The sequence below is a fragment of the Bufo bufo genome, chromosome 5 (assembly GCF_905171765.1).
Source record: "Bufo bufo chromosome 5, aBufBuf1.1, whole genome shotgun sequence".
In the NCBI taxonomy this organism is placed as follows: Eukaryota; Metazoa; Chordata; class Amphibia; order Anura; family Bufonidae; genus Bufo; species Bufo bufo.
Genome location: NC_053393.1, coordinates 160,875,425 through 160,888,990, shown reverse-complemented (window position 1 = coordinate 160,888,990; position 13,566 = coordinate 160,875,425). Strand labels below are relative to the sequence as shown.

The 13,566-nt window shown below is 42.2% G+C and overlaps 1 protein-coding gene across 1 annotated transcript in view; it reads left to right on the top strand.

Moving 5' to 3' along the window:
• The window catches only part of COLEC12 (collectin subfamily member 12), a 149,004-nt gene that overhangs the window by 116,683 nt on the left and 18,755 nt on the right, over positions 1 to 13,566 (top strand). The window contains exons 4-5 of the mRNA XM_040431787.1: positions 8,434 to 8,532; positions 11,712 to 12,758. Coding sequence (XP_040287721.1) covers positions 8,434 to 8,532; positions 11,712 to 12,758 — 1,146 coding nt within the window. The remainder of the gene's footprint in view (positions 1 to 8,433; positions 8,533 to 11,711; positions 12,759 to 13,566) is intronic.

Genomic DNA, 13,566 nt, shown 5'->3' with positions numbered 1-13,566 from the left:
ATCCTCTCTATCTGCATACTCTTCACTCTCTGCTGTGTGCACCCCCAAAGACACCACCACCACCACCACTATATCCCCTCCGTTCTAGTCAGAGGAATTATTTTCCCATCCATTCCAAGACCTTACCGATGCACAGCCATTCTTGGCATCGGATCAGTAAGAGGAGGTATCAACGGTCGCCACCCAGCAGTCTGACGACAGTACCCAGATCAGCCCAAGGAGGGTGGACCCCGCTGTTGCTGCCTACTCCGAGATCTCTAATTGAAGGTGACGAAAATGACGTGTCGATGGACGTCACATGGGTGCCCACAAGAGAGGAAGAGGAGGGGAGTTCAGAGGGAGAGATGGAGCAGCAGATAGGGAGGAGAAGCAGGCAGAACTTACATCGCACAGGAGGCAAAAAGCAGACTGCTAATGTATCTGGAAAAAGCCATCCACCATGCATCTGGCGCTCCCAGGACGCCGTCACATGATTCCACAGTGTGGGCTTTTTTTAACGTGTCCGCTGCTGACAATATTGTTGCCATCTGCAGCCTGTGCTGTCAACGCATAAGTTGCGGTAAGCCCAACACTCACCTAGGGACGACCGTCTTAAGAAGGCACCTGGCCTCCCATCACCGAGCCCAGTGGGAGCAACACCGTCAGAACCCACAAAGCCACACTCCTGGCGCTCCACATCCTGCCTCTTCTCCTTCTCCATCTCCTCTCTCCTCCCATCTGTGCTCCACTCCACCGTGCCATCGTCACGTTCATCTGGCAAAAGGCAGGCTTCCGTTGCCCAAATGTTCGAGCGTAAAAAGATGATGATGCCAGATAACCCTCTTGCCCAACGACTGACTGCCGGCTTGTCGGAACTGCTAGCCTGTTAACTACTGCCATATAAACTGGTGAACTCAGAGGCCTTTAGAAAATTTGTGGCCATTCGCACACCGCAATGGAGGGTCCCCGGAAGGAAATATTTATCCAAGAAGGGCATCCTGAAGCAATATGGCCACATTCAGCGGCAAGTGAATGTATCTCTGGCACACAGTGTGGGTGCCAAGATACATCTGACCACAGACACGTGGTCTAGCAAACACGGGCAGGGAAGGTGCATAACTTTTACTGCCCACTTGGTGAACCTTCTGACTGTTGTCAAGCATGCAACCCGTGGCATCCGTGTGGATTTGGTGTTACTGCCACGGATTGCATGCAGGCCTGCCTCTTCTTCTCCTCCTCCTACTCCATCCTCCGTCTCCTCCTCGGCTGACTCCTCCTTTTCCACAGCTACCGCCTCTTCCGCTGCGCCCCCAAGCTCCCCAGAACCTATTCGACGTACCAGGTGAGACGTTGCCATGCTGTGCTGCGGCTGTTGTGCCTGGAAGCCAAGAGCCACACCGGTCCTGCACTCCTTTCAGCTTTGTGGTCACAGGGCGATCAGTGGCTAACCCCGCTCAATTAGACAGTTGGTAAAGTGGTGTGCGACAACTGTGCCAATCTGCTGAGAGCGCTGATACAGGGCAAAATGACACACGTGCCTTGCATGGCATACGTCCTGAACTTAGTCGTGCAGTGATTTGTTGCCAAATACCCCGGGGTCCAGGACATCTTGCGGCAGGTCAGGAAAATCTCTGGCCATTTTAGAAGATCTTACACGGCCATGGCTCGCCTTGCTGACATTCAGCGGCGACACAACCTGCCCGTCAGACGTCTTATTTGTGACTGCCCGACGCGATGGAACTCAACCTTCTATATGCTCGATAGGCTGCTCCAGCAGAAACGTGCAGTTAACGACTACCTGTACGAACTCTGCGGCAGGACAGGTTCTGGGGGGCTTGATTTTTTTTCACCGCGCCAGTGGCTGCTCATGCACGAGGCATGCAGACTTCTGCGGCCATTTGATGAGATAACCAAACTAGTCAGTCGCAGCCAGGGCACCATCAGTGACATCGTACCTTTTGCCTTCTTTCTGGAGCGTGCATTGCGTCGTGTCATTGATCAAGCCATCGAGGAGCAGGAGCAAGAAGATGAGAAAGTCGCAAGGGGGGCTACTCCATCTGTGTCCCCCAATGAACGGAAGAGAAACAGATTTTACGGTAAGTACAAAAATCTAGTTTTTCAGAGCATCACCTACCATTGGTCTTTGAAAAACCACTAGAACATAGATGCCTTCTGTGTTGTGTCAGTGATTTTTCATGGACCCATAGACTTCAATGGGCGTGTTAGGTCTACATCACCGACCAAAGTGGTGCATGTCTCATGATTTTAATACTGGCCCATGGTCAGTGTAAAACAACTTATGTGTGAAAAAAACATATTAAAAGTCGCAAATCAGTAATTCATGGACATGTGCTGTGCTGCACGGACAGCACACGTACGCATTCATTTTAGGGTCCATTCACACGCCTGTAGAATGGGTCCGCATCCATTCCGCAATTCTGTGGAACGGGTGCGGACCCATTAATTCTTAATGGGGACGGAAAGGATGGGGACAGCACACAGTGTGCTGTCCGCATCCACATTTCTGGTCTTCGGCTCCGTACTTCCAGTCCGCGGCTCCCGAAAAAAATAGAACATAAATAGCGGACAAGAATAGGCATTTCCATAGGGGTGTCGGCCCGGCGTATTGCAGATCCACAATTTGCAGATCCACAATACACTACGGATGTGTGAATGGACCCTTAAAGCGTGTATTCACACATATCCTTGTTTTAGCACAGTCCATGGGTCCATGATTTTAGCACGGAAGCCCGCCTTATTTTTGTCTGTGTTTGCTGATCCATCACGTCCATGATAGTGTATGCGTTCGTGAAAAACACTGACTCAACACGGACGCCATCCATGTTTCGTCCGTGTTTTAATGGGCAATTATAGGAAAATTTTCTGAAAATGTATTTTCAGCTGTACAGTGTCCATGGAACACAGATGACATACGGAGAGCAAAAAATTGACACACGGACTAAACACAGATTCTTCATGTAAGGCTACATTCACATGACCGTAGTGTTTTGCAGTACGCAAATTGCGGATGTGCAAAACATGGATACCGGCCAGGGTGCGTTCCGCAATTTCCGGACCGCACATAGCCGCCACTATCATAGAAAATGCCTATTCTTGTCCACAATTACACGGTGTGCTGTCTGCATCTTTTGCTTCCCCAAGATTGCGGAACGGATGCAGACTCGTGTGAATGAGCCTTAAATCTTCACTGATGAATCATTGCCCATCTTATCATGGATTTCATCACAGACACGGACATGTGAATAAGGCCTATAGCAGGGAAGCCCAACCTACGGCCCTCTAGCTGTTTCAAAACTACAACTCCAAGCATGACCAGACAGCTTACAGCTATAAGCCTGCAACGGGGCATTATGGGAGTTGTAGTTTTACAACAGCTGGAGGTCCCAAGGTTGAGCATTTTTCGCCTATAGGTACGGCTATACAGTCATGTTTCCTGATGAAGATTTGAAAGTCAATATCAGGAGTGGATCATAAAAGGAGAGAAAGTATAAAGAATAGATATGACTTCTCTTTTTTTTTGGTTTTGGCTTCCAAAACTACATCTTGAAACCTTAACAAAATAATACATTTCATTACTAAATGAGACAACTTTAGGCTTCGTTCACATCACCGTTCAGCCTTTCCGTTCTCCTGCTCCGTTTAGGAGCAGGAGAACGGAAAGGACGGATACTGCATATAACTGAGCCGAACGGAACCTAAGGACCCCATAGACTATAATGGGGTCCATTAGGTTTCCGCTCAGAAGATGATTTTGGAGCGGAGACAAAAGTTGTGCATGCAGGACTTTTGTCTCCGTTTCAAAAATCTTCCCCTGAGCGGAAACCTAACGGACCCCATTATAGTCTATGGGGTCCTTAGTTTCCGTTCGACTTAGTTATGTGCCGAATCCGTTCTTTCTGTTCTCCTGCTCCTAAATGGAGCAGGAGAACGGAAAGTCTGAACCGTGATGTGGACGAAGCCTTACATGGTGTAGCTGTAATAGCCAGTCCACATACTTTGACAGAGGCTCTGTAGCAGAGCCAATACCTGCTACGATGGGGCACCCATGGACTTATGTACCATTGGTAGAAAGTACTCACTCGGTTTACGTGGATGCAGGGGGAAGAGTTTCTCAGCCATTCTCCTAGAGAGGATCCCCCACTTCCCTTGAACTCGTAAGAGGGTCTGCAATTGGGATAGATATTTGGTAGTCATTAGTTAGTGGGGAATAGGTAGCATAATACTCCCTGGTCATCAGAACTACGTATCCCCCCTACCCTTGTCGGCTAGTTTAACAATAATGTCCTTCTGGGAACTGAGCCACGTCAAGACGCGGGATTCCCAAATGGTAAGATTATTGTGACTTTTAGGATATAAAAGGGCTTTTACTTCATTCAAAACTTGCCAGCCTGCAAGGGGGGATCAACAGTAGATCTGATGCCACCAGTAAGAGCATGATCCTCTGTGATGGTACTTTCCATCTCTGGCTCCAATGGATTGGCTAAATCAGATAACAATGCAGCTCTTTCTGTATTTATGCCGCTTGTGGAATTACTTATAGTGAAACCCAGTGGGCCTATCATCACCGGTACCTCCACTTTTTTTGTTCTGACACATGGTTAGATGATCCATACAGTTTATGTAGATGTAACCTGCATACTGATTTATAAAGATCCATTTCAAATACCACACCCTCAGTGTCCACCAAGCCAAAGTTCAGGCCTTAGTTCTGTAGTAGTATCCATGTGAGATTAATCACATTACATTCTTCATCATTGGCATTGTTCACATTCAGTGTCTCCAGGACACCTGCTTTCTCTTGCGATTCTGTTTTTTGTTTGTGTTTTTTCTATTTTCCTCTACCCCTTCTGGTTCTCCTTCCAAAGGGGCATCCTTGGAATCACCACTGTACTGAGCCATATTAGAGCTTTGTCACAAAGCTGAGGAGTTGTCTGAAGCGCTCAATTCAGATTTGGTGGTCCAATAATCTTACATTTTTTTTCTTTATTATCAATTTTTCTTTTATCTTTTTGGACACCAATCAAAAATCTTCAATTTTCAAAGTCCTGTTTATCTCTTAAAAACGTATCTGTCTTTCTCTCCCTTTTTTCAGCTTGTATTGGCTCTAATTTCTTTTCTGTTTTTTTGAAGAACAGTTTGATTGTCTGTTAATCTGGTTCTTAGCTATGTCTTAGCGCTACATAGTTCTGTAGTAACTTGTTCTTATTCCTCTTCACTTCTTTTTAATATTAAACACATCAGATCCAGTGAGTGTTATTTGTGAATGAATGATTGAATGAATGATTACATTAATGCACTGTAAGCATAGGTTTCCATTCTCTGCATGCTTTAAGAGCTTGGAATGTAAACTATATTTAGAGCCTCCAATAATTACAATGTTGGAGGCAGTCATGCACATAATGGGAGGAAGAATTATAACATAATAATATATCAGCCATCACATATCACAAAAAATATCAGCGTTGTTATACAGTTTATACATTACATTCTTCTTGAGGCAATAGTGTTGACCATGTTCTCTGCAGGGATGTCAAACTCAATGGAACAATATTATCTAACTATTTGAATTGTATGAATCCTATTCTTAATAACCTTAGAACAGGCATGTTAAATTTGTGGCATCCAGCTGTTGCAAAACCACAACTCCCAGAATGCCCTTATAGCTGTAGGCTGCCCAGGCAAGATGGAAGTTGTAGTTTTGCAAGAGCTGGAGGGCCACAAATTTAACACCCCTGTTTTAAGGGTATAAATAGTATAATACATACAATTGAAATAATGGGATAATATTGTTTTATAAATATAATTTTTCCTACTTTATGAAGAAGTGTGCATTTACAGACCAAAATAATGTTTTTGTAGACTGCAGCTACAAAATCAGGTGGAGTCCTAGCTAAACGCATACATTATACATAAATTGACACCACACAAAGAGGTAGTCATTACACTCACCTAAAGAATTATTAGGAACACCTGTTCTATTTCTCATTAATGCAATTATCTAGTCAACCAATCACATGGCAGTTGCTTCAATGCATTTAGGGGTGTGGTCCTGGTCAAGACAATCTCCTGAACTCCAAACTGAATGTCAGAATGGGAAAGAAAGGTGATTTAAGCAATTTTGAGCGTGGCATGGTTGTTGGTGCCAGACCAGCCGGTCTGAGTATTTCACAATCTGCTCAGTTACTGGGATTTTCACGCACAACCATTTCTAGGGTTTACAAAGAATGGTGTGAAAAGGGAAAAACATCCAGTATGCGGCAGTTCTGTGGGCAAAAATGCTTTGTGGATGCTAGAGGTCAGAGCAGAATGGTCCGACTGATTCAAGCTGATAGAAGAGCAACGTTGACTGAAATAACCACTCGTTACAACCGAGGTATGCAGCAAAGCATTTGTGAAGCCACAACACGCACAACCTTGAGGCGGATGGGCTACAACAGCAGAAGACCCCACTGGGTACCACTCATCTCCACTACAAATAGGAAAAAGAGGCTACAATTTGCACAAGCTCACCAAAATTGGACTGTTGAAGACTGGAAAAATGTTGCCTGGTCTGATGAGTCTCGATTTCTGTTGAGACATTCAAACGGTAGAGTCCGAATTTGGCGTAAACAGAATGAGAACATGTATCCATCCTCTGATAACTTCTTCCAGCAGGATAATGCACCATGTCACAAAGCTCGAATCATTTCAAATTGGTTTCTTGAACATGAGAATGAGTTCACTGTACTAAAATGGCCCCCACAGTCACCAGATCTCAACCCAATAGAGCATCTTCAGGATGTGGTGGAACGGGAGCTTCGTGCCCTGGATGTGCATCCCTCAAATCTCCATCAACTGCAAGATGCTATCCTATCAATACGGGCAATATCAGCACCTTGTTGAATCAATGCCACGTAGAATTAAGGCAGTTCTGAAGGCAAAAGGGGGTCCAACACCATATTAGTATGGTGTTCCTAATAATTCTTTAGGTGAGTGTACATTTCCAGCATTTGTTACATTGTTGTGGGGTGAATTTGATATTAGTCTGTCAGTGAATCTGTCTGTCTTTCTCTCTGTCTCTCTGCTCTTGCCAGCCAGCCAACCTCTTTGTCCACTATTACCTCTACAGACAAACTAGTACATAATTCCCACTTAGTGCTCATGCAAACCACCATGGTTTAGGTCCGAATCCGATCTGCAATTTCTGTGGGTCGGATGCGGACACATTCACTACACTGGTGACGCAAAAGATGCGGACAGCACACCGTGTGCTGTCTGAATCTGTATGTCTGTTCCTTGGCATCCACAAAAATATAGAACATGTCCTACAAAGATAGGACTGTTCTGTTATGGACCTGATGTTCTGTTTCTGTAAAATGTGGAACGCACATGGCTGGTATCTGTGTTCTGCGGATCTGTGTTCTGCGGATCTCGTGTGCATGAACCCTAACATGCCACATTATCACCTTATCTGCCTTAAAGGGTGTGAGAAGCATGCAGCTGATTAATCCCAGGTGAAGCAGAGCTGCAGTCAAAGTATATTTTTGTTTCTTTGGTTTAACTTGGTTATTTCATGCTATACAAGTGACTTAGATGGTAAGCTCCTCATTTGTTATGGTTTATTTGTAAGATTAATGTTTTGGGAATTTAAAGTGTGTGGAAGACTATATGATCCAATAGCACAGTGACTTTTATATGGCAATTTTTAGCAGAATTTCTGGTTTGCAGATATGGTGGGTGGACAAAAAAGTAGAGGAGAATCTGCTTTCTAATAGTCTCACAGTCACTCAAAAGTAGCCCCAGGAAATGGAGGACATTAGTACTGACCACCAATATTTGTGTGAATGAAGCACTTTTGATGAGCTATAAACTTCCTATGTAGCTGTGCAGTGTCTCTGGCTGTGTGTTTCTCCTCACTTGCATTGACATGTGAAATATAATCCTCCTGCAGTTTTTTCAAAAGCATTTGGGGGGGGAATGTTACACAATTGATAACATGAGCACTAGACATTTCTCACTGATAAAACATATTACAAAGTTTCTTGTTTCTTGTACTGCTTGTACAATTGATTTATGCAAAGTTGTGTGAAACGTTCGTGACCATTTAAGGGAACCTGTGGGAAATCATGTAGCTGGACACTGGAGGGGGGTTACTTGCTACCAAAGTAGCTACAACTTAACCCCTGTTTTGCTTTTATTTAATGTTTAAAATAAATACAAACATTTGTTTTTACCCAAAAACTGAGTGAAGACTTTTTATAATAGCACACACACCCACATCTCAACATGCAGGCACACCAACGTTTGGTATTAGCATGTTAACATATTTTATGTCAGCTCTTTTTTTTACCTAAGAACAAATTGGCAGAACTCAGGGTGTGATCTCACAGATGAGCTGCAAGTATACAAAGCCTAATAACATGTACATCAGCTAAAGTTTTGTCTTTTTTTCAGTTGTTGAGAGAATGGATGGAGTTTCAGATGACATAGAAAAGTCACATACAGGTTACAATAATAAGATCTCTGAGGTGGAGCAGGACCTGAAGAAACTAGGTAACTTGTAATTTTATATTGACTATGTTCCATCATCTGTATCATTTCCAGAGTTTTAAGTGTTATCACTTAGTATTAGAGTTGTCTCATAAAGGGGTTGTCTGATTTATAAGAAAACTCACCAAGAGAGACGCCAAATGTAATTAAATAATATAATTAAAATCACATGGTCACCCCTTAATCTGCTGCTGTTTCCAGTGCTGTAGCTCCAGTCCTTACCTCGGGCTTCTGTTTACAGGCTGCAGTGGTGATGTAACTGTATATGGCATGTGACCACTGCAGCCAATAACAGGCCTCAGCAGTCTTGTGCCATACTGCTTCGATTGGCTTCAGCTGCTATCTGCCATATATAGCTACCTCACCTACAGACACAAGAGGTGAGGACTGGAGATGCAGAACTGAAAAAGGTGGGGGATTATGGGGTGACTGTATATTCTTTTATTATTTTATTACAGTTGGTGACAATGCGTGTGTTTTCTTATAATGCAGAAAATACATTAAAAGGGGTTGTCCCACGAAAAATATTCTACAGTTTTCAAACCAGCACCTGTATCTGATTTGTAATTGAATGTAATTAAGAATTTAGCATAGCCTCTGAGTCATTCAATAAAATAGCCCCACCTGCAGTTTATTTTTTTCTTATTTCTTTGACCTGCTCACTGAGAAGGCCGGACATGCTCGGTTTCATCCTTTAACTGCCTCCTAAGCTGTGATAGGAAGAGAATGAACACGCCCCCTTAGCTGTAGCAGAAAAGACACTCCCCTTGAGCTGCAGCAGAAAAGACACAATGCATGAGCTGTCAGCTTGATATAAATCTAGCAGAGCAATAAATGGGGAGATCTCTGGATCCATGTGAGGTACAGGGCTGGTTCTAGCTGTTAGAAAGAGGTTGTCATGTACTATATGATGTCTGATTTTAGTTTTTTACATTAGTCATGGGATAACCGCTTTAAGGCAAACCTTTTCGATATGCCCTTTTAGAGCATATTGATGTTTTAATGTTGACTTCTCTACAAACCAGAACAGAAAGCTGCTGACAAAGAATGGGACCCAACCCATCATTTAATGTCCAGCATTGAAAACTAGATTTCCCCCACAGTGGCTCAAATATCTGGATTTAGCTTTTTCTAAAGCCATCAGGTGATCATCGAGTCACCTTCAATTTAACAATACTGAAGCCGATTGCATGATGAACAAGCAAATGTTCATCGGGCAATCCAGATATTTCAGTTAATGCTGAAAGATCAGGATTTGTCAACGGAAGATCGTGCTGTCTAATAGCGATCTGCCACTGGCAAACCACTGTACAGCATGGGGATGAGCAATGGCATAGTGATCGCGCCTCCCCATGCTGTGGAGGAGATCGCTGCATGTAATAGCAGCTGTCTCCTCAGCATGCGAGCAGGAGATTGCTGGGAGGGAACACTTCCCTCCAGACAATCGTCTGCGTGATTGGGGTTTCTAATACACCCTTTACATGCCTTGCCATTAGCATGATCTTTGTTGGCCAACCATTCCCGGGGAGGGTAATAAGGTCTTGAATTTCCTCCATTTGTACACAAACTGTCTGACTGTGGATTAGTGAAGTCCAAACACTTTAGAGATGGTTTTGTAAACTTTTCCAGCCTGATGAACATCAACCACTCTTCTTCTTCTGAGGTCCTCAGATATCTCCTTGGTTTGTGCCATGATATACTTCCACAAACATGTGCTGTGAAGATCAGGCTTAGATAGATAAATCCTTGTTCTTTAACTAAAACAGGACACCCACCCACTCCTGATTGTTATCCAATTTATTGAAAACACCTGACTCTAATTTCATTGTCAAATCTGCTAATCCTTAAGTTTTACATACTTTTACCACTCACAGATATGTGATATTGGATAATTTTCCTCAATAAATAAGTGACCAAGTCTAATATTTTTTACTTATTTGTTTGATTTGGTTTTCTTAATCTACTTTTAGGACTTTTGTGAAAATCTGATATAGTTTTAGCTGAAATTTATGTAGAAATATAAACAAACTTTAAAGCACCACTGTAGCTGTTAGTCACTGATAGCTGTTCACGCGGAAGGTCTTAAAGAGTAAGTAAACTTTTATACAAGTTGCTTTTAAACTCTTCTAAATTGCCCCAAAATCACAAATTGAACCATAAATAGCCCCAAAATAATTTTTGTTATATACTTTATTATTGTTGTTTTGCAACTTAAAAGTTCATAATAGTACTGCATCTTAAATTCATCATTCCCATACAGCACTGGCTTGTCAGCTCAAGGCTCTCTATACCACATTGGTACGAGAGCCTTCAGCTGAGAGGAGCACGGGCTCAAGCAGGAGCCCGCTCCGATCAACTAAAACCTGGCAAAGCACATCGGTACAGGGCACAGGGTACCTATGTGCTGTGCCAGAATTAGCTTGGGGGGAGCGCAGGCAGGACAGAGATCGGTGATCCCTCCTGTGTAGAGTTCTCAAAAGCAGCAGAAATCTGTACACCGTACAGCGCTGACAAGCCAGTGCTGTACGGGAATGATGATTTTAAGAAGCAGTACTATCATGAACTTTGGGTACATTTTTAAGTTGCAAAACAACATAATTCATTAATAAAGTATATTACAAAAATTATTTGAAGGCTATTTAGAAGAGTTTAAAAGCAAGTTGTATAAAGGTTTAGTTACTCTTTAAGTTCAGAAAGGAGACATATAAATGTATAAATGACAAGTTTTACAGAATCTTTTCCTACAAAACTATATATCAATCTGATGATCTCCTCCTGCTCTATAATATGCCTGTAGATTGCACTGCACAGATTGTGGTGACAGGTCCTCTTTAAGCCTTTACTCCAGATGGATACAGCTGTATGCCGATCCATTTTTCTACCTTTCTGATTGAATTCTAAATGCAAACAATAAAGACAGAAAAAGCAACAGCTTTGAATGCTTGCAAAATATGTTATGTAACAGGCCTGTTTGTTGCCAATTTCTCCTGTGTTTCCATCCATATGCATACATTTTCTTGGAGGGTGAATTTTTTTGTAAGCATTTCATCAGGGTGATTGGAAGACATTTCAGAATGAGTCACTGAAACAAGACCTCAGTTTATGGTAGAGGAGATAAATACATGACAACATTGCCAATTTGACAGTGTATCACTTCCTAGCATATGGTATATATTTTGCAGATGACCAAGCTGGACAAAAGTCAATCAACACTAACACAGAACTCTCCGGCGTGAGATCAGATATCTTAGCCATTCGTCAACAGCTACGTGAGATCACAGAAAAGAGTAGCAGAAACAAAGATGCCCTGGAGAAACTACAAGAAGCTGGTGGCCTTCTAGATGCAAAGCAAAGCCAAATGAAAAGTGCCTTAGACAATAACTCTCTGATGATTAATGGAGTCAATCAAACATTACAAGTATATAACAGTTATGTTTCTAGTTTACAGCAGGACACTAGCAGTCTACAGACAAATCTTCAAAGCCAAATGCAGTCAAGCAATATACTCACTATGAGTGTAAGTAACTTAAACTTGACACAGACACAGCAAAGGACAGTTATAAGCACTTTGCAGAGATCTGTGGATGATACCAGTCAAGCTATTCAACGTATCAAGAACGATTTTCAAAGCCTTCAACAAGCTGTTATTCAAACTCGGAAGGATACAGACTGGCTGAAAGAGAGAGTCCAAAACCTACAAAACATTGCAACAAATAACTCTGCTCTTGTCAAGGCAAACAATGAGACTGTAGAAGAAATGAGCAACCAGCTCAATAATCTTGGTATTCAGATCGAAAATATTACTGTGACGGCACAATCCAATGAGCAAAATTTAAAGGATCTTCAGGATTACCATAAAGAATATGAGAATAAGACAAATGCCAAATTCAACTTTTTGGAAGAGCGTTTCCAGAAATTTGAGGAAGATATAGTAGGTATTATTACCAATATTAGTTACACTGCTCATCATCTAAGGACGCTGACTAGTAATCTCAATGATGTAAGAACAACCTGCACCGATACACTGAGTAAACACACAGAAGATCTAATTCAGCTGAATAACTCTATCTCCAGTATTCAGCTAGACACATCTTCACTCAGTACTCAACAGGATACAATGAGACAAAGACTAGATAACGAAGTAGCCAATTTATCAATTATTATGGAAGAAATGAAGTTGGTGGACTCAAATCATGGACAACTAATAAAGAATTTCACAATTTTGCAAGGTAGGATCATATCTACTTTCTCTTAGACAAATGTTTTAATGTTTAGCTGCTCTAATTTCATAATTATTGGCTTGATTTATAAAAATGACTTGTTCGTTAAAAAATTAAAAACCTAATCCTCGCTAAGATACAAGTGATCATTGTGTTGATAATCCTATAGTGTAAACTGCAAAGCAGTAAAAATATCGAGAAGACCTACAGTGCGCAGCAGGTAAATGAGTCATCGTAAACTATGGTATAACACTTTCATATGTCCATCGTTAAAGGGGTTCTCTGGCTATTATTTAAAATGGCCACCAGCAACCTTTCCTACAATGTGAGCAGGACCTCTACTTGTAGAGCTGCCTAGGGGGTGAGGTGGCAGGGGCTCATTACACACTATGCTCTGGCACTGGAATACACTACATATTAGTGAATGTTCCTGTCAGGTTGGTCAGCCATGATGGCATATCATAGGCAGGATCATATTCTTACCATCTATTGTAGAGCACTGTAGTGTAAAAGTTTACAAAAATTTTCTCTACCAAAACCACCTTGGTGGAACTCAACTGATCCTATAAGTGGGGCTCGTGAGGCATCAGTGGTATTCATCATGTGACAGATCTGGCTACGTGTCCTGGTTATAAATGAAAACCATAATATAAATGTGAACAGAGTGTAAGAGGGTTTCCACCAAAATGCCACATATTTGTAAATCAGAAGCTAGAACAATTTACAATTTCATAATTATGCTTATTACACATACCTACAAATGGGCATTTTTTTTATCAAAAGTGACAAAAGGAAGTGCAGACCTTTGAATTAGTTT